This window comes from Chrysochloris asiatica, unplaced genomic scaffold (assembly GCF_000296735.1).
Source record: "Chrysochloris asiatica unplaced genomic scaffold, ChrAsi1.0 scaffold00026, whole genome shotgun sequence".
Taxonomy (NCBI): Eukaryota; Metazoa; Chordata; class Mammalia; order Afrosoricida; family Chrysochloridae; genus Chrysochloris; species Chrysochloris asiatica.
Window position 1 is genome coordinate 16,271,640 of NW_006408544.1, and position 21,861 is coordinate 16,293,500.

The 21,861-nt window shown below is 36.4% G+C and overlaps 1 protein-coding gene across 1 annotated transcript in view; it reads right to left on the reverse strand.

Annotated features, from left to right (window-relative positions):
• The window catches only part of NRD1 (nardilysin (N-arginine dibasic convertase)), a 137,919-nt gene that overhangs the window by 25,364 nt on the left and 90,694 nt on the right, over positions 1–21,861 (reverse strand). Inside the window, exons 13-22 of the mRNA XM_006839860.1 lie at positions 18,479–18,556; positions 16,905–17,025; positions 16,765–16,823; positions 16,458–16,512; positions 7,469–7,573; positions 6,769–6,892; positions 6,046–6,132; positions 4,719–4,838; positions 3,861–3,912; positions 2,617–2,767 (exon numbers count right to left, since the gene is read on the reverse strand). Of these exons, the coding sequence (XP_006839923.1) occupies positions 2,617–2,767; positions 3,861–3,912; positions 4,719–4,838; positions 6,046–6,132; positions 6,769–6,892; positions 7,469–7,573; positions 16,458–16,512; positions 16,765–16,823; positions 16,905–17,025; positions 18,479–18,556 (952 nt within the window). The remainder of the gene's footprint in view (positions 1–2,616; positions 2,768–3,860; positions 3,913–4,718; positions 4,839–6,045; positions 6,133–6,768; positions 6,893–7,468; positions 7,574–16,457; positions 16,513–16,764; positions 16,824–16,904; positions 17,026–18,478; positions 18,557–21,861) is intronic.

The following is a 21,861-nucleotide window of genomic DNA, read 5'->3' on the forward strand; positions in this document are numbered from 1 at the left end:
TCTGGATTCCCTTCAAATTCCCCAGCTGTAAACCCTCCGATCCTCCAAACATACCTTTATATTTGTTTCAGAGTTCCAACACTATCTCGTGAGCCATATTGGCCCGGAGTTCCGTGTTGTTGTTGACCGAGCTCCTGACTACACATCTACCCGATCCGCCATCTTGAAGGAGCAAGGCCTGGTAGTGGGTGTATGTAGTTAAGAGTTATCCTCTAATGTAGGACTTCCACTAAGATAAGGAATTTTTCCTACCTAGCAGAAGTTGTAGCGTAGTGGTTACGAATCGGGCTGTGAACCTTAAGGCCTACAGTTCGAAACTACCAGCAGCTCCGCAGGAGAAAGATGAGGCGTTCTGCTCCCATAAAGATTTACAGCCTCAGAAACCCTGTACAGGGTTGCTATGGGTCGGAACTGACTCGACGGCACTGAACAACAACAACAAGCAGAAGTTGAACCTATCCTACCTAGCACAAGGTCCTTTTTTTTTTTTTTTTAATGTTTTATTGTGAATTATGTGATAGTTTACATGGGAGAACATTAGTTTTACATTCATTCTATCGTATATTGTCTCTCATTGCCATGGTTACAATCCCCTCCATGCAATCCTTTCCCCATACCCCCCAGGTCTTTAGCACACAGTCGCTCTCCCTCTGTGGATCTAAAGTCTCCAGCTGCTCCATCGCTCCACATCATCATCTCTGGCTCTATTTCAGGCATCACTGCTTCTCTGGGTAGGGTCCCACTCTCTGCTCTTCTCCCTTGATGGTCCTAGGGACCTCCGCTCCTAGACTGAAAAGTTAATCAATCCCCTCCTTGCTATAAAACGTCTACCTTTATATTTCCAATCCTCACAATCAGTCCTGATAACAATTATTCACTATTGTATCACAAGAGACCTGTCTGCATTTCATTGCATCAACCCCGCCTAGACAAACGGACTACTACTCACTGGAGATTCTACCTTCCTCCATGTCCTCTGGATCTAGGTTCCCTCTTGAAAGCTTGTAAGGCAGTCACTTCTTGCCTTTGTAGCCCCCCACCCCCCATTTTGGGTAGCCAATGTCCAAGTTGCCCATCCCTGTCTACTCTGTTTGTGGAGGGTGTGGGAATGATTCTTGCTATAAGGACTTGTTCCCTCTTTTGAGCTACTGCTTCCATAGGTGTAGGTCAAGTTCATCAAATTGTATGAGGATACTTTTTTTTTTCCCCCTCTTCTTTTTACTTCTGGTTGAGCTCTGATCATCCAGTCACTGAAGCCAGGATAAATGGGTATTATCTGCAAGTGTGGGTGTCCTTATGCATATGCCCTCTCTTCTTATCAGCTGAAAGCTTCACTCTCCACTCTAGTCCTCTGTGGCTATGTCACTGACTCTGGGCCCAAGAGTCCCCAGGTCTTGCCACACTGGTGGCCAACCAGGTCTTCACCCAGGTTCACAGAAGTCTATTGAACGTTGTAGGCCTTAGCTCACTGCTTCATTGCTGTTTTTCCCTCACTTCCCCTTATCGGTGTCGAGCGTGGTCACCAATCACAGCGTGTATTCCCACTGAGTCTTAGTCTTGGAAGGGGGTTTGCACTGAGGGGACCCGACCACTTGCCTTGATGTTTCCTGGGCAAGCATGTTGCTTGTTCTTGTAGTAACAGTCGGTCTGCCTATGTTGTTTTATATTTTTCCTGTAGGTCTTTCTTTCAAGAAGTATCTTCTGTTCTTCTAGCCACTCCAGGTGCACAAGGTCCTTTTTCCTAGAACTGTCTTGTATAAACCCAGTTCCCAAACATTACTACAACAACTGTTCTACTCAAGAAATCTAGATTAAAAAAATTTATTGTTGAATACACTGTATTATTTTACTTGATATTTAAAGATCTAACCCTCTTAGCTAGTAGTAGCCCATAGAATTTCTTCCTAAACTTAGAGTTTTTAACAAAGCATTTCTGAAGTACATTTCTTGCCAAGAGATAAATTATTGACAGGATGTAGATATGTTTTTTAAAGGCTCATAAACTTGGAAGGAAAACAAAACACACATACATAAAACAATGAAAGTACATGAAGAAGAAAAGAAACAAAAATTTGAGTTTTAAATGAATATTTAATTTCAACTCATAGTGATTCCACAGAACAGAGTAGAACTGCCCATAGGGTTACCAAGGCTGTAAATCTTTACAGAATGATAGCCACATCATTATCACAGAGTGGCTGGTGGATTCAAAACACCAACCATTGGATTATCAGTTGAGTGCTTAACCACTGTGCCACCAGGGCTCCTTGTAAAGGCCTAGGTTCTTTAAATCTGTTATTGTTGTATGGTATGACATTAAGCTCAGAACAGTCCTATATGCCAGTATTGGCTGCAGAAAAACTGACAGCAATGACAACTGAAAGGAGGCCTGAAGAAAGAGCTATATCTGTGTGCATTGTCAATACTTAATAAAATGCTCTTATGTATGGCCAGTTGAAGTGAGAAAAGGTGTCACCAGCCAAGAAAACTCATGTTAACACACATCAGTTTCCTTCTATGTACAGCACACCATGTATGTGCTGCTATTCTTGGTACTATAGGGGCAACAAACATATTTTAGAGCTCTGTCTAGGAAAACACAACATTTGTACTTACAGGGAGTTTGTGATTGAATCCTTTTACTCGAATAATTAAACCATGTTCTCCAGCTACCAGTTTATACTCCAACTGTGCTACATCTGCTTCATAAGCTGGTTCCGCAAGGTTATGGGTAAGGATGTTAACAAAGATATCAAAGAGGACCACACTGTAAAGTATAAAATGCAAATAGCAGCAGCATCAGTTAATAAGAAATAGACAAGATGTCTTGTTTCAATTTAAAGTAAGGAATTTCATTTTTGGAAAGGTATTAAATTTACTACTCCAAAATGTAAATCAGTGTACTAAGAGTTCAGGTTTATTCAGTACTCAATTTTAGAACTCCTACCTTCTGCAGTGCTTCCCAATCCTTTTCATATCATGTATGCATTCATAGAAAATTCTAATATGGAATCCTGGTGTGGTGTGTGGTAGGATAAGTACAGGACTGCTAACTGCAAGGTCAGCAATTGAACAGCTGCTCCTGGGAAACCCTATACAGGGTCACTATGAGTAGGAACTGACTCGACAGCATTTAACAACAACATACTAAACAACAGGGTTAATGAAAACACCACTATAGTGAACTGAGCTGTAGGCTTTGACTACCCGAGGCCCTCAGCTTTCTAACCTACAAAACTAAAAATTTCTGAGGGAAGAGAGACAGGTAATGCATTCTTTAAAATGGATTTATTAATAAATGTTCATTCTGTTTGTCATTTTAAGGTTGAATTTTACATTCTTAGTGGTAAAGGAAAGGAAGAAGTAAACGAACACTGGCTGAGCACCTCCTATGTGTCAGTTACTGTTTTAGGCTCTCTAATCTTCCACAATATAGCTGACTATATAAATAAGATGTTCTCTGCTTAACACCAAGGTATTGTCATTCTGACATTCTCTAAACACAGGATCAGTAGATCTACCAATCCTCATTACAGACTGGAAGCTATTCCCAAACTGAAACTCTAAGAAAGTTTCTCAATCCAGTAATTCTATGACTAGCCTTCATTATCAGTATGCTTGGGTGCTAACAATGTAGCAGTCACAGGTCCATTTTACCAACTCAACAGTATAATAGCAACAGCAACAACAACAACAATTTAGACACATATCTTGTTTGGGATATAGAAAATAATAACTCAGTCAACAGCACAGCTCAAGAACTGTCGGAGAAAAACATAAGATGATTCAGAATGAAACATAGCAAAATTTAGTTTTTCAACAATAAAAATTATATTCCAGAAAAGAGGAAAATTCCTTACTTTGCAGCAGACTTCTGTATCAAAGGTGAGATCAGATGAAAACGTATATATGCTGAAAGAAAAAAGAACAGAAGTAAGAAAACACAGAATGCCAGAAAGTTATAGCAGAGCCTTTTCAAGGAAGCTGAATAAATGTTAACATTTGCAGAAACTTTTCTACACTTTTCAAGAAAGACAGTAGAAATACCTTCCCAATAAATTCAAGAATCCCACAAAACTACAATATAGTTGTGTTTGAGATTGGGGATATGGATTAAATGTATTAAAACACACTCTGTATGATTCCAAGATTCCTACATTTTCATGTCATACGTAAGAACAGAAAAATAACAAAATTAATAGAGTTTGAGCCATCATGTCAAGAGAAGACATGGACTTTAAGAGTCTGTTTATCTGTACACTATACTTCTTTTATGCTGACAAGCAAAAGGTAAAGGGAGCCAGATGGGGAAGAGTTCACATCTGTAGTGATGGACTACACTATTATGTCTAGGAATAATTTCCTTCTAGATAATTTTATTCCATCTGGTTTTAAAAATAATGTTCAAATAATACCACTAACTCCTTAAAATGGTCTACCACTTGACTCTGCTTTCATCTAACTGAAAGATAAATAACTGAAAACAATTTCATTCTAGGTTTAAATATTTATCTCCTGGAATCTGGAGGGCCTACCAAAATTTCTGTGACAGTAAAGGTGTAGTATGGACCTGATAGATAATCCTAGAAAAAGCCTTCAAATGGAAAGAGAAAGAGAAAGAAAGGTAAGTGATAGATACAAGGGGGGAAATGTTGCTGCAAAATCCAAAAGCTTTGTTACACTTATTTCGCTCCTTTAAGGGAAGGAAACATTTTTACCTTTGGGGATTTTGAATTTGTTGTCTTTTTTATACCACAGGCAACCTTGGGCAGTGTTCACAATCTTAACAGGGTATTCTGTCTCAGGGCAATCAAAAGCCTTCAATGTAAAGTCCGTGGCTGACAAAAGAAAAAAGAAAAAAAATTCATTTAGATATTTTAACAGGATTCCCAGCCATCTATTCTTGGTTCAAGGTCTAAGAAGTCTAAGTTTATTTATGGCGAAATAAGCAAATTAAAATACTGGAACACAATAAATTAATAGAATATTAGAGAAAAATTATCTTATCCATAAACTAAAGGTACTCGTAAAGATCAGAGAAATGATTCTTCTTTCTATTCTGCATTATTCCATTCACAAAGACAATACTAACAGTAAGAGGTTCTGGTCCTTCTTTGGGCAGAACATAATAAGAGGGCTTCAAAAAGTTCGTAAAAAAATTCAGTTATCTTTTCATTCAATTTTTCCATAAACTTTTTGAAGCTCTTCATAAAAAAAAAAAAAAAAAATTATAAATGAATCCATTCTTGTGGACATTTGAAAAGTTACAAAAGGTTGTATTAAGGCCAAACCTGTCCTTTCAAATTAATGACAACAAATGTGGGTGATAAAAAAAAAATGCTGGTTATATATAACTATGAAACCTTTGATCAAAATCAGTGCCTTTCTGAATTATTTACTGCAATCCATAGTTAAGAAATGTTTTACATTGCCAGCTAGTTGACAGAGATATACACACCTATTTGTAACAAAAATTATTTAAATAACACCCTTTATTTATGAATTAGCTTCAAAAAGTTCATGAAATAATGGAGATTAATAGATAATGGAATTATCTTTTAATTCCATTTTTCCATGAAAAATTTAAAAGATCCCCTACAATTAAAAATCTTGCTACTTTCCATTCTAACTGGTTTTGAAAATACTTTCACAACCCAATTTCATTTACCTCATAATCTATTACATTAACTTCACAACCCTTTTATGGGCTGTAACCTGCAGTTTGAGAAACTAGAACAATCTGACAAGTAATGGCAATTCATAAGGAGATTTATATGAAAGATCAGTTATAATGTGTTGGGGGTGGGGAAAGTTTCACAGAATCACAATTCAATAACTGAATAGTTTCGGACAGGTCACTTTGTCTTTCAAACCTCAGTTTTCTCACTTGGAAAAGTAAGAAAACAATACTGCCTACCCTAGAGTATTACTAGCAAGCTCAAATATGAGTTTATATGATACTTAAAGAAGATGGAATATACTATGCAAGTCTTTTAGTTATTAGTACCCAGATGGATTATATAAAATGATTGCTATTTCACTAACCTATGTATTTGTTTTCAGCTGGAAGATGAAGATCTGGGTTTAATTCGAAATTACTATTCCATAGTTCAGCCCAAGAGTTTTCAATATCTATAGAGAGGGGGAAAAAAAACCAAAAAACTGAGTAAACAATGCAATGATCAAAAGTCTCTTAATAACAACCCAATTATCAAATGGACTTCACAAACCAGTTCTTTCTGTGAGTAATCTATCCAGGCATTCTTGAATCTTGCACCTGAAAGCCTGATCCCTGCAGCACTGGTAACACATGGGAGCTTGTTAGACCTGCAGAATCTCAAGCCCTACTTACTGCATCAGATTCTGTTTTAATAACATCTCCAGGTGCTACATATGCACACTTAAGCTTGAGATACATTTTTCTATAGTACAGTTAAAAAACAAAACAACTCTGCCCTTTAAAACGCCAATAAACAGGACCTTTTCATTACTTGTTGTTGTTGTTAAGTGCCATTGATTGTTAAGTGCCAACCCAAAGCGACCCTGTATAGAGTTTCCAAGGAGCAGCTGGTGTTTCACTACTTAGTAGATATAAATATAAGAAAACAGCAAAAAATCAGTTCCTACAAAGTAATGTATTTTTCATGTTTTAAAAATTATAACTTTTGTTTTTAAGATTAAAAATTATTCAGATGTAGAAATTCCCAAGGTAAGTCAGATAAACCCAAATATAAGAAAACTGTTGAAAAAAAATTATTATTTTTTTACCTTGCATACTATACTGAGTCCCAAACCACTTCTCCTTGAGATCACATTTTCCCTCATTAGCACCAGACAAAAGAACAAGATTTGCTTTTTGAGGAACTAGCTGATTAAGTGCTTCGGCAATGACCTAATAAAAGGAATGGAAGATGGCACACAAACATAAAAACAACAATTTTAACCTAATCCCCTTCTGAAGCAAAACCACATTATTTTAGGTGCCTCCAAGATCCTAGATCTTGTACTTGTGAAACTATCTATCTATAGTCCATAAACACTGTAATTCACAAAGCTTCAATAATATATTATTTCAAATATGTTTCTTAATAATGTACAGTGTTCAATTCAAATCCTACATACTAGTAGTAAAAATCACTATCATTTACTTAGCTTTTACTGTGTGCCAAGCAATATTTAACATACATTGTTTTTATTTAATTCTAAAAACAATCCTAAGGTATACCCATTTTATAGAAAACAACACTCCTGTCTCAGAGATAAATGGTTAATTATTAAAATACGATGGTGCAAGGATCATAAAAATTATCTGCAAAACTATTGATGGTTCTTAGGTTTATGCAAATTAACAAATAAGCTGATTAAAAACAACTGTGTTTTCTTCATTCCACAGCTTTTAAGTACATCCCAGCACTTTTCATGTTCTTCTTCCCCTAAAAGTAAGTTTTAGAAATGGAAGCCTCCTTACTTCCGGATTGTATTCAAAAAGAAGCTGATCTCCAGTAAGAAAGTCCTGCAGTGGATACAGCTGCATGTTTTCACACATATTTTCCACATACTCAACTGGATCTGTCTATAAAGAAGTAAAATTAGTTCAACCCCAGAATCTCCTCATAATTATCCTTCATTCCCTGTCATATGAAAATATTCTTTTTAAAGTATTAATTAAACTAGAAGCTTCTAATTACACAAATAACCAGAAACCTCAACAGGTGCAACTTACAATTCTGATATTCCGAATTTGATGAAACCGAAACATTAGCTACTACCTTAAGATGCTTAACTTCACACCCCTCTAACTCCCATCCTGAGCTCTACAACACCTTGATTCTAGCCTCTTCCTGAAAGCAATTATCCCAATGAACTATGAATGCTTCTTCACATGGCTGTGAAGTACCTAAAGACAGGGTCATCATCATCTTATCACTACAGCACTAGAACCTAAAAAGTATTTGTAAACATGAACCATATCAATATAGAAAAATGTATCTTTATATAGAAGTATTATGATAACCACTATACAATCATGGCAGTAGCGTAGTGACTACGAGTCAAGCTACTAACCTCAAGGTCAGCGGTTCGAAACTACCAGCGGTTCCACAGGAGAACGATGAGGCTTTCTGCTCCCGTAAAGATTTACAGCCTCGGAATCCCTATACAGGGTCATTATGGGTCGGAACCAACTTGACAGCACTTAACAACAACATTATGATAAAGGTATAATACTAAGCATATTATTTCAATTTAAAATTAAGTGATCACAAGTTCTGTGACTTGAAATGGAACTACTTTTTCATAGGAAACCAATCAATTCAAGTATTTATTGGCATCTGTTGTTACATACCATAGATTCCGTTCTGATTCATAGTGACCCTGTATAGTGTTTCTGAGAAGTGGCTAATAAGTGTGAAACACCAACCTTGCAGTGCAAACTGACTTTAAGGTCAAGCGCGTATCCTACAGTGCCATACGAGGACTCCTTTGGGCATCTAGATACACAAAATTTTAAAAATGACAGGTCCTTCAGATACCAAATGTTTTTATCTCCATAAGTTAAGATGAATACTCAGAATGAAATGACCTGACCAAGGTCACCCAATGAATAAGTGACAGGCAGAGCAGAAATTATAATTCTGGTCTCCAACAGATAAGCTGGGGTCCAGGTAGTGCAGCTGATTAAGCACTGAGCTGCTAACCTTTTAAAAGACAGCAGTTTGAAGCCACCAGCTGCTCCACAGGAGAAAGATGAGGCTGTTTGCTCTGATTTACGGCCTCAGGAACCCTATGGAGCCGTTCTACTCTGTCCTATAGGGTTGCTATTAGTTGGAATCAATTCAATAGCAATAGGTTTGGTTTGGTTTTGGAACATATCAGCAAATGCTTTTTCCACAACATCACACTGCCCAATTCTTTACTGGACAATACGATTGTTTTCATCTAATGGGGGATTAAAAAAAAAAGGTTACTGTACACATGAGATGAAATGCAAATGTCAAACCAGAGACCACATGTATGTATTTGTTATCTATTACATTATCACAGAAGAATAAAGTAAAAACAGATTCACTGTTAGTTTTGGGATTTTTTGAGTGATTGTTGCTTTGTTTTAGCCCTATTTCAATAAACATTCCTGAATTAACAGGTTAACTAATTATTAAAGTATTATTGTTTAAATGATTCCTTCAACCCTGTTCTAATTTCTTTAATCAATTACTTTTACTAATCACTTCATCTAAGTTGTTGTTGTTGTAGTTGTTAAGTGCCAACGAGTCCATTCCGACCCATAGCGACCCTGAACAGGGTTTCCGAGGCTGTAAATCTTTACAGGAGCAGAAAGCCTCATCTTTCTCCTATTGAGCAGCTGGTAGTTTCGAACTGTTGACCTTGTGGTTCGCAGCCCGATTCATAACCACTATGCTACCAGAGTTCCTTTTATCTAAGTTAAGTGTGCTAATTTTTATACTATAACACTGAGTAACTCAAAGTACTTACTATGAGAAAACACTAGAAACCCTTGCTAAAAATATAACTTTGGTAGCAACGCAATGGAAAAAGTAACAGGGGGACAGCATTCAATGCAATCCTTATACTGGAGAAAAATTCATATGTAATAAAAATCACCCTTTTAGAGTACGTAATTCAGTGAATTTTTTACTATATTAAAAATTGTGCAACCACTGACACTAATTTCAGAAACTTTCATAACCTCAAAAAGAAACTGTTCATAAATAAGCACTCACTCCCTAGCAATCACTAATCTATTTTCTGTCTCTATAGATTTACCTGATCTAGACATATAAATGGAATCATAGAGTATATAGTGGCCTTTTGTGTCTGGTTCTGAATAATGTAAAGGTTCATCCATGCTATAACATGACTCAGTATTTTGTTCCTTTTTACAGCTGAATGTTTCATTGTATGGGTAGAACATATTTTATTTATTCATTTGTCAACTGACATCTAGGTTGTTTCTACCTTGCTGTTAAGTGTCATCAAGTCAATTCTGACTCATAGTGACCCTGCATAGGGTTTCCAAGGAGCAGCTGGTGAGTTTGAACTGCTGATCTTGCATTCAAACCGACCTTGTGCTTATCCTACAGCACCACCCCAGGACTCCATGTTTCCACTTTTGAATAATGCTACTAAGAACATTCATGTACAAGTTCTTGTGTAAAATATGTTTTCATTTTCCTTGGCATATACTTAGTAGGGAAGTGCTAGGTCATATGACAACTCTAAGTTTAAATTTTGAAGACCTGCCAGACTCTTACTCCAGAGCAGTTGCAACATTTTACATTCCTGTCAGCAATTTATGAGGATTCCAATTCTTTACAATCTTTTCAACACTTGTCTAGTTTATCCACTTTTGGGTTCATTATGACCTTTCGCAGCTTTATATTTCCAATTGTCACTTTATTATTCTTGTTTTTCTGCCTACTGAAAAGTACTTAGTCAAAAAGTTTTTCTTATCACATTCCAGTTCAAATAATACCATGAAGAATAGCTTGATGAATGAACAAGACATTACCATTTGCCTTTATTGCTGGAGACCAGAAAAAAGTCTGAAGAAAGACATCCTTAACTTTGCTTAAAACAGAAATAAAACAAATATACTGAGCTACTAGAGTTAATTTAACATTACATGCAGAGAAATGGATTTTGTTGGTTTCTTATTTTTTAATAACAAGACTTTAGTCTAAGCTGTTTTGGGCTCATATTTTTTTTTCAATTAAAGCAAATATTCATTAATATTGTCAAATGTGAAAAAATTAATAAGGAGCTATAAAATTTAGGAATGCTAGTAAAAAGATATCATTGAAATGTCTTAACTAGAGAGACTTGTATGATAAAGAAGACAATATAGACAGTGATATAGACAATATAGACAGTGAAGACAATGATAAAGAAGATTCTAGTTAATGGCAACTAGAATCTTAACAGTTTTTGTAGCCTTGTTCTCATATACTAAGTTTCCCCTACATAATATTCAAAAGTTTCTGGTGATGATCCTAAAACCATCTTTAAAGATGCTCTGCAAACTAGTTTTAAACACATTATGAATGTAGGCAATAAACCACAGTAGTATCAATAGTGCCTGTGACTTTATTACCAATAAAATCACAGTTAGTTTCATATCATGATATAGTTGTTGCAGATATCTCAAAACATAATTTATGTTCAATGCTACTTCAAAATTGTGATAATGATTAGACCTCCTGCTAGACTTTGGTATTTGTTATACAAGTAAATATAAATAAAGCTACAAAATTTATAGAAATCTTTATTAAACAAACATCAAAATGAGAAGGTATTATTTCTCATCATATCTTCCATCTAGGCCTGGAAACTTCTGAATGCTGTGTTTCCATCTCTAACCCTCTCCCTAAAAGTATTCTGAGCTCTTCAATTTACAGCACATTAAAAGAATTATTTTGGCATCCTCAGGAACTAAAATTTTATTTTTTGAAATGTTTTTTGACTTTGGAGAATAAAAAGTCTGAAGGGGCAAGATTGGAGCTGTAGAATGGATGGGGTAAGGCTTCCCAGCAAAATTCTCATAGCACAACCCTTTCTACCCTTGAAGAATGAGCAGGTAAATTGTCGTGATGGGAAAATTTCCTCAGCACGACTTTTCTGGCCTCAAAAGCCACAGTTTTGATTGAACCTCACTCTTTGGATCCTATTTGTAAATACAAGACTCATTCCTGGTTATGATTTGTTCCATAAAATTATCTTCATTAACTTTTATTTTGCTTAAAAGACTAATGAAAAGATCAGCACTTTGAACTAGGTAATCTTTATGTGATACTTCTGGCAACCATGGAACTAAAAGCTTACTGAAGCCAAGATGTTCACTTAAAATTAAAAACGCTGAACCATGTAAGATCCCAACTCCAGTAGCTATGCATCAGTGGTAATTCTACAGTCTTCGTCATCAGTTTCTGGATTTCAGCCACAGTTTCTTAATTCACTGAGGTTGGCAGTCTTCCTTCTTTTGGTTCATCTTTGAGGTTTTCCTGACCTTTCTTAAAATGTTTGATCCATCAAAAAACTGTTGTTTTATGTGTGATGGCATTTCTGTAAACTTGTTGCAAAGCATCAATGATTTGGGAAAATGTCCACTTTAGTTTTGCTGAAATTTTGATATTAGCTCTGATCTCAAAATTAATTTTTTTTCCATGGCACAAAAAGCATCCCTTATTTCTTTAAAAGGTACCCTACCCAAACTAAGACAAGTGTATTACTGAGAGATCTTGTCTGCAACCATCCACTGCTCACATAGGCACACTTAAACATATTTTGTTTTGAATAAACTTGCCCATGTATGAATTGGAACCCAGTAACAATATTTTATTTACCCTCACATTAATGTTGTTGGTAAGTGCCAGTGAGTTCCGACTCATACCTAAATAGGAGCATATTATTTTATTAATTAAAGCTATTTCAATATCTCTTTGTAATCTATTATGCTTTATTTTATACATTTAAAAACACTGGACTGTATATTGTTGTTGTTGTTATAAAATGCTGTCAAGTTGATTCTGAATCATAGTGACCCTGCTTAGGGTTTCCAAGGAGAAGTTGGTGGGTTTGAATCACTGACCTTGTGGTTAGCAGTCCAGTGCTTACTCTACAGCACCACAATGGAACTGTATATTAGGTAATAATACTGCTTCAATGTTAAATTTCCCCACTGTGACAACTGAACTTGAGTTATGCACAAAAAACTTTGAGGGATGAAGTGTCAGGACCTCTGTAATTAACTCTCACATAGTTTGGGGTGGGGGTATGCTCACAAATGAGAATACATAAGAGAGCGAAAGAGAAAATATGATAAAAGATTAATAATTGAGCCAAAAGGTGGAAACAACTTAAGGGTATACAAACAGATGAATGGATAACAAAAAGCAGTTCACACATACAATAGAATATTACTCAATATAAAAAACATGCTACAGAAATGTTCACAATCACTAGCCATGAGAAAGATGCAAATCAAAACAACAATGAGATACCATCTCACACCAGCAATAACAGCAAAGATCAAAGAAGCAGAGAACAATAAGTGCTGTTGAGGAAGTGGAGAGACTGGGATGCTCCTGCATTGCTGGTGGGATTTCAAAATGGTCCAACCCCTCTGGAAATCAATATGGTGCTTCCTCAGAAGGTTGGAAATAGAAATACCTTATGATCCAGCAATTCCTCTACTTGGTATTTGCCCACAAGAAATACGAGCCATAACACAAGTAAATATATGCACACCAATGTTCGTAGCAGCACTGTTTACAACAGCAAAAAGATGGAGACACCCTAAATGCCCATCAACTGAAGAATGGATAAACAAGCTGTGGTACATACACACAATGGAATATTATGCTACCTTGAAGTACAACAAGAAAGCTGTAAGCTACCACATAACATGGATGAACCTTGAGGACATTATGTTGAGTGAAATCAGTCAGTCACAAAAGGAGAAATATTGCATAGGACCACTATTATAAAAGACAAAAGAAAAGGAGCCCATACTAAAGGGAGTGGGGGGGTGGGGGGAATTTCTGTGCTGGTTACGGGAATGGGGGGGGGCGGGGGGGTGAGAAGAGGAGCACAGGGTAGGGAATAGACATAGGATAATTTGGGTGCTGGGGGAGTGGACAATACACAAGAAGGGGGAAGGGAATGGAAGTATAAGGCTGATGGGAAAACAAACAGGTTTGCATGGCATGAGTGGGACAGAGGTTAATAACAATGTATATACAACCTTGGAACAACAGGGCTCTGGGAAACAGGGATTGTAACATGGTTGGAATGGGCAAAAGGGGGGCAATAATGTTAAGATGCTTGGCTGTCTTTTGAAAAAAAAAAACAAAAACAAATTAATAAGGCAACTAGTACTATCCTTAGGATCAACTGTTTAAACAAACACATATTCCTGGCAGGGCTTTATTTATTTATTTTTTTTAATGTTTTATTGTGAATTATATGATAGTTTACATGGGAGAACTTTAGTTTTACATTCATTCCATCGTATATCATCTCATTGCCATGGTTCCAATCCCCTTCATGCATCATCAACCACCCAAAAGGTATATCCCAGAAACCCGCCCCCTACACTTCCCCCTCCTCCCCCCAGTTTTCGGCCCACAGCCCCTTTCTCTCTCTGGGTCCAAAGTCCCCAGTTGCTTCATCACTCCACATCATCATCTCTGTCTCTATCTCAGCCTGGCAGGGCTTTTATCTGTGCTTTAGGGAGTAGAAATGGCAGCCTCTCCGGGCTACTGACTGGAAGTAGAGTGGATTGGGATAGAAAAATTAGCAAAAGAGAAGTGGAAGAGGCTTCACCTATGAGCACTAGCTAGATTTTCAGTTTCTTCTTCGCCCCTCCCCACAATGCTTTTCAGACTTTTTCTCTTTTTTAAGGAAAATCACAGCATAGCCCTATAGAAACTGTACTATGTGCATCATTTCATGTTTTCTCCTTTACATGATATCCCTAAATTAGCTTGACTATGGAATGGCTAGCTTAACTATAAAACATTTTCTTTATTACTGTTTATCTTGATTAGTTGAGTGCAGGACCTTATCCAGAGAAGCAGCGACACCAAAGATGGAGGCAGAGATGAGGACATGGAGAGAGGGAGCATCTGAGGACTGAGGACTCTGGACTCATGGAAAGAGAGGGACTGGGTACTGGCAACCAGGAGACAAGCTTACAGAATGTGCCCTTTGATTGTTTAAATTATTATTTATTCCTGAGTGTTTCTGTGTACAACCCACCCTCACCACCTCCCCCTCCAAAATAAAAAAAGGGAATGGAAGCAAATACTGTTGAATGATGGTTCATGGAGGAGATTATAATCATTACAATGAAACGATGGTGTAATGCCGATGCTCTCCCATGTAAACTATCACTCAATTCACAATAAAAACTTAAAAAAAAAAAGCATGCTACAACATAGATGAACCTGGAAAATATTATGTTGAGCAAAATAATCACAAAAAGACAAATATTATATGATTTAATTTACATGAAATAGCTAGAATAAGCAGACAAATAGAGACTAAAGTTTTATTAGTGGTTACTAGACAAGGGGGAGTCCTAGTGTAGTGCTGTAGGATAAGCATTAGACTACTAACAGCAAGGTTGGCCACTCAAATCCATTAGCCATTCTTCAGAAACCCTATCCAGAATCGCTATGCATTGGAACCAACTCAATTATGAAACAGTGTGTTTCTGTTTATGATGACAGAAAATTTGGTAACAATTATTAGTGGTGTGGCGCTACAGGATAAGCACTGGGCTGCAAAGCCAGTTTGAACTAAAAAGTTGGCGATTCCAAATCACCAACAGCTCCTTGGAAACCCTATACAGGGTCACTATGAGTCGGCACTCATTCTACAGCATTTAACAACAACAATAATAACATGATTAGTGTAATTGATATCACTAATTTATACACATGAAAAATAAGATTCACCAAATGTTGTGTATATTTTTATAACAAAAAAATTGACCTTTGGTGACTCAACTTAAGGGTGAGGGTCCTATCAATAATCATTGTACATATGTATATAAGGCAATTTTTCTTAAAATTTACAAAGTTGAGAAAATGCGCCCATTATTCTGAGGAAGCGCCCACATGCTTCAACAGATTTGCAAAGGTATCCAGGCCATAAATGAGTTGTTATTAAAATAATAAAAAAAACTGCTACCTGACCTTTGACCCTCATTTACTTTTTCCTTTTAAATGCCCTATGGTACAGACAGGATTATTTACTTTTTTTTTTCACAACAACACCCAAAGGAAATGCCTCCCTTTGCCTAGAGTATATTCAAATCTTACCTATTTTTTTTAAATGTTCAATTTAATTCAAATTTACTACATTCATGAAATCTTCCCTGACCCTATTACAACCAAGGACACTGTTCTCCTTTCATTAAATCCCAAAGCACACTGTTTCAAATATGATTTAGGGTAATTAATACAGATTACCTCATAAAATGTCTTTGCAATATTTGAATTACCAAATTATTAAATACCAAAGCAACCTCTTCATGAATATTTATCAGAGGAATGAACAGATAACTGCACAGATAGATGATCTATGTCCATTTCTTTAATCTCCTTAATGTCACTCAATATAAATATTCACAAATACAATTAAATTTTTCAGATAGTCTCAAGGCCATTTTGAGAATCAACATGACAAAAGTTGTTGTTTTTGTTAAGTGCCATGGAGTGGATTCCGACCCATAGCGACCCTATATAGGGTTTCTGAGGAGTAGCTGGTGATCTTGAACCGCCGACCTTGCAGTCTGGCGCATTAACCCACAGCTTCATACCAGGACTCCATATGACAAAAGTAGCAGAATTAAAATTCCAGTAACATTTCAAAAGAGAGAAACAAACTCCACATCAGTCACAGACAACATTCAAAATGAATTTGACTTCCAGTACCTGCTCTTGGTAATGAAATTCATTATCCTCAATTTTCTGAATCTCTTCAAAAATTCTATGAGAGAAGAAAACTACAATTAGAAACCATATTCAAATTTTTCATTAGAATCATCAGCAAAACAGACATAAAAGTAAAGAAACAGGCCAAGTAAATAAAACCTTTCCTGTACACTTACATGTAAAAATGTAAAGATAGGAAGCCAGTAAAGAAAACGGCTTCAAATACCATCAAGGAAGGTCTAAAGAATGTCTACTAAGTTTTAAGACTAAAAGGTAATACTGGCTTCATTCTAAGAATATTTATTACCTTTTTTCTGGGCCTAGTTTCTGTAGCATTTTTAAATACTGGAAGACAGTATGAGCAACCTAAAAACAAAACATCTGGTTAGTCTTCTGCATTAAGTGATAGCTATATAAAAGAAAAACAAGTACATTTTACTTGTTTACCTCATAGAAGTGTTCATAACCTTCATCAGTCAATGTTATAGAAATGCTGAACACTGAATAGGTAGAATTTTGCTCAAATCCTGTCTCACCATTTCCACCAAACAGTGCAAGAGCCCAGCATCTAGAAGTACATAAAAAACTAATTCAATTAGTATCTTGAGATTTATAAACTATAAACATGTCAAAGTAGCAAAATAGATGAGCTTTCTATGTAAAATTTGGAAACCACAGATGCAAAAACATACAACAGTAAGCTTAAGAGGACAAATTTTTTAAAACACAAAGCCTCCCAAGAAATTGCAGTAAATGCAGAAATGATCAAAAACTACCTTTTTAATAAAACACTAATGCACATTATAATAAAGTAAAACATTAACAGTTTTATAAAGCCATAGAATTTCTTGCTGAAAAAGTGAACAGCACTTTTTATCCTAAAAAGTGATAATTTTTAGGAAGTATTCACTTGTCTTCCCAGAAAAAGCCTTAAATCATTTAGTAGCATTACTTGAAGTGTCAACTGTGCTCTTTGAGACTATCAGCTAACCTATACAGCTTATTTAAGAAATAAGTAATGAGACTGTATCTTTTCCTGACTAGAAGACTCCTAAAACAAGGAGAGAGGAAGTCAGAACAACTGTTTGAAATTCTATTAAAGTTTATAAGCACTTTATATTAAATTACTTTATACTATATTGTATAAGGCATCTATATACCTAATGTCATTAGTTTAGTCTTTTATAATATAACCCTGGGCTCTCAGCTTTCTTTGACTGTTCTATTAAGTATTAGTATTTTTAAGCACTTATTTACATTATACTCATCACGTATCATCTTTACAAGCTCAAATTAATTAGTGCTTAAAATTAAAATCAAGGTATTACTTTAATCTACTAGTCCTGATCCCAAAGTAAAGTTGTATTTCCCTTATTTGGCTATGTTGTTGTTGTTCTTAAGTGCTGTCTAGTCAGTTGTGACTCATAGCAATTCTGTCTAGGGATTCCAAGGAGCAGCTGGTAGGTGTGAACTGCCGACCTTATGGTTTGTTTTAACTAACCTTGCAGTCCATAGTGCTATAAGCAATAAACGGTGCTTAATACTTAGGAAACATTCTGCTAGAATTACTTCATAAATTGTTCACAATCCCACATACAGTCTGTTCAATAAAGTTTTTATTAAGGCCTACACATTTTGTGGAGAGGAGAGACTACCTGGAGATTCACATCATATAAATAATCTACTATTTACAATTCAGTCAAATCTAAATTTTTTGGTTAGAGCTAACCCTTTTATATAATTCTGGAATCAAATAGTTTTATTTATGATTTAAAAAAATTAATTTATAACTACTTTCAACAGGGGATAAAAGGTATCGCATGATGAAATATACCAAAAAAAAAAAAAAAGAAATGCCTGCTAAAAAAGTCTAAGATATTAAAGTGACTGTAACTAAGCTTTCAATTTTATTCTAGGCTTCCCAGCATCTAAAGCAAACAGAAAAAAATGGCTTGTAAATAATAATACTAATATTTTTCTGAAGTATCTGAACTAAAATTCCTTATTAATTGAATACTTGCTTTTTTCTAAGGTAAGAAAGAATGCTGCCTTTGCCTTCATGCCCAACCAGCCAAGAGATATAATGAAGTGGCTTCACCCTTTAAAAAAAAAAATTAGTCAGAAACAAAAATATTAAGGAATAAATGACACCAGAAACATCTTATTTCTAGAATATAATATCTAAGAATAAAATCATAAAATCACTCTCACATAAATCCATTTATACACAAATAGCAGCAAGGTAAAACAAAACAAAACAAAAAGATACAATTTAGTTTCCTTCATAAGAAAAATAACTTTTCTTGTATCTGTAAAAGTTTGCAGTATTGTATCAGCCTCTATGGCAGGGGTGGGGAACACCTAGCCCAAAGGCAATAAATATATGGCCTGCAAATCATTTGGTCTGGCCCTGACCCAGCAACCACAGTTCCAGCCACCACACTGGTGGTGGTGGTGATGGTGGTGTGCTGTCAAATCGATTCCGACTCAAAACGACCCTACATAGGGTTTCCAAGGCTGTCGATCTTTACGGCAGCACAAAGCCTCATCTTTCTCTCACAATGGTAGTTGTTAACTGTTGACCATAAAGTCATAAGTCCAATTCGTAACCACTATGCTTACCAGAGCTCCTTAGCCATCACATTAGTGGTTGTTGTTGTTAGGTACCATGGAGTCAGTAATGACTGATAGCGACCTTATACACAGCAGAACGAAACACTGCCAGGCCTGGGCCAACCTCACTATCGTTGCCACTTTTGAGTCCACTGATGCTGCCACTTTGCCAATTCATTTCGCTGGGGGTATTCCTCTTTTCTCTGACCCTCCACCTTACCAAATATGATATCCTTCTTCATGGACTGGTCCCTCCTGACAATATGTCTGAAGCATGAGAGATGAAGTTTGGCCATCCTGGCATCCAAGGAGGACTCTGGCTGCACTTATTCCAACACAGATCTGTCGGTTCTTTTGGCAGCTCATGGCACTTTCAATATTCTCCTCCAACACCATAACTCAAAAGCATCAATTCCTCTATGGTCTTCCTAATTCACTGTCCAGCTTCCACATGCATATGAGGTTATTGAAAATACCATGGCTTGGGTCAGGTGCACCTTAGTCTTCAAGTTAACATCTTCGCTCTTCAACAATTTTAAAAGATCTTCTGCAGCAGATTTGCCTAATGCAAGATGTCGTTTGATTTCTTGACTGCTGCTTCCATGAGTGTTGATAGTTGATTCAAGAAGAATGAAGTCCTTGACAACTTCAATCTTTTCTCCATTGCTAAGAATGTTGTTTATTGGTCAGTGGTTAGGATTTTTGTTTTCTTTACATTGAGATGTAATCCATACCGAATGCTGTGCTCTTTGATCTTCATCAGTAAATATTTTAAGTCCTCTTCACTTTCAGCCAGCAAGGTTGTATCATCTGCATATCACAGGTTGTTAATAAGTCTTCCTCCAATCCTGATGCCATGTTTTTCATATAACCCAGCTTCTCAGATTATTTGCTCAGCATACAGGTTGAATAAGTATGGTGAAAGAATACAACACTGTTGCACCCCTTTCTTAATTTTAAAACATTCAGTGTTCCCATATTCTGTTCAAACAACTGCCTCTTGGTCCATCTACAGATTCCTCATGAGCAAAGTGTTCCAGAACACTCATATTTCGCAATGATGTCCATAGCTTGTCGTGATCCACACAATCAAAAGCCTTTGCAAGTCAATAAAGCACAGGTAAACATCTTTCTGATATTCGCTGCTTTTAGCCAAGATCCACTGGACATCAGCAATGATATCCCTCATGCCACAGCCTCTTCTGAATCCAGCTTGAACCTTTGGAAGTTCTCTATCAATGTATGCTTGTAGCCATTTCTATATACAGAAACTTTACTCAGGGTATATCATTAGTGGTGAGTTAATTAAATGTTTGACCAAATACGTTGTTGTTGTTAGGTGCCGTCGAGTCGGTTCCAATCCATAGTGACCCTGAACAGGGTTTCCGAGGCTGTAAATCTTTACAGGAACAGAAAGCCTCATGTTTCTCCCGCAGAGCAGCTGGTAGTTTCGAACTGCTGACCTTGAGGTTCGCAGCCCAATTCGTAACCACTACGCTACCAGAGCTCCTTCTGACCAAATATAGCAAGTTAATTTTTAAGTTGATAATTTTGTATGGCCTGGGAATGATGTTATAAATTTTGGCAGAAAAAAAATACCCCACTCTTGTTCAATGGCTAAGTGAAATGTCTTGCTATTGTTGTTGTTGTTGTTAAGTGTCAAGTCATACCAAGGAGTGGCTGCTGGTAAGCTTGAACCACCGACCTTGCAGTTCAAACGAACTTATACTCTGGCACATTAACTTGCAGCATCACATGAGGATTCCAAGGTTTTCATGAATACACAATAACTAATGTGAAAATCCTTTATTATATAGTAGTATGTATAATAATTCTGAATAGTTGTATTTGTGTTATTCAAAGTGTGTTTTCTTGTCACCTGTGCTGTAATTCTGGAAATGCATTGCTAAAACAAAAATATGCCAAAAACTCAAGTTGAATCTACCTGTTGTTGTTGTTATGTGCCATGGAGTTGTTTCTGACTCATAGCGACCCTGGTACAGGGTTTCCGAGGCTGTAAATCTTTACTGGAGCAGAAAGCCTCATCTTTCTCCCGTGGAACAGCTGGTAGTTTCAAACTGCTGACCTTGTGGTTCACAGCCCAATTCGTAACCGCTACGCTACCAGAGCTCCTTACACATTATTAAATTTCAAAATTAAGTTACAGAATAAAATTCAGTCAATTCTTGAAAGTCATGATATAATATTATGATTTCAACTATTTTAAGTAATCCCCAAAGCCCATATGTTGTTGTTGTTGTTAGGTTCCATAAGGTCAGAACCGGCCCATGGCAACCTTATGCACAGCAGAATGAAACACTGCTTGATCCTGGGCCAACCTCACTACTGGTGCCATGCTTGAGCCCATTGATGCTGCCACTTGGTCAATCCATCTCGTTGGGGGTCTTCCTCTTTTTCTTTGACTCTCCACCTTACCAAACATGAAATCCTTCTCCAATGATTGGTCCCTTGTGACAATATGTCCAAAGTATGAGAGATGAAGTTTGGCCTTCCTGGCTTCCAAGGATCACTCTGGCTGCACTTCTTCCAAAACGGATCTATTGGTTCTTTTGGCAGCCATGGCACTTTCAGTATTCTCCTCCAACACCACATAACATTGCTAAAATAAGAATTTAAGTTCCATATATACTAAGACTGGTGTACAGAAGCAAAGAAGTTAATAAGAGAGCCTAATCATATACATATGCATCTAAAGGAAGCTAACCGCATCGTATGTAGTAATTTTGGAGGAATAAAACACTCTACTTCTTTATTTATATATATATTATAT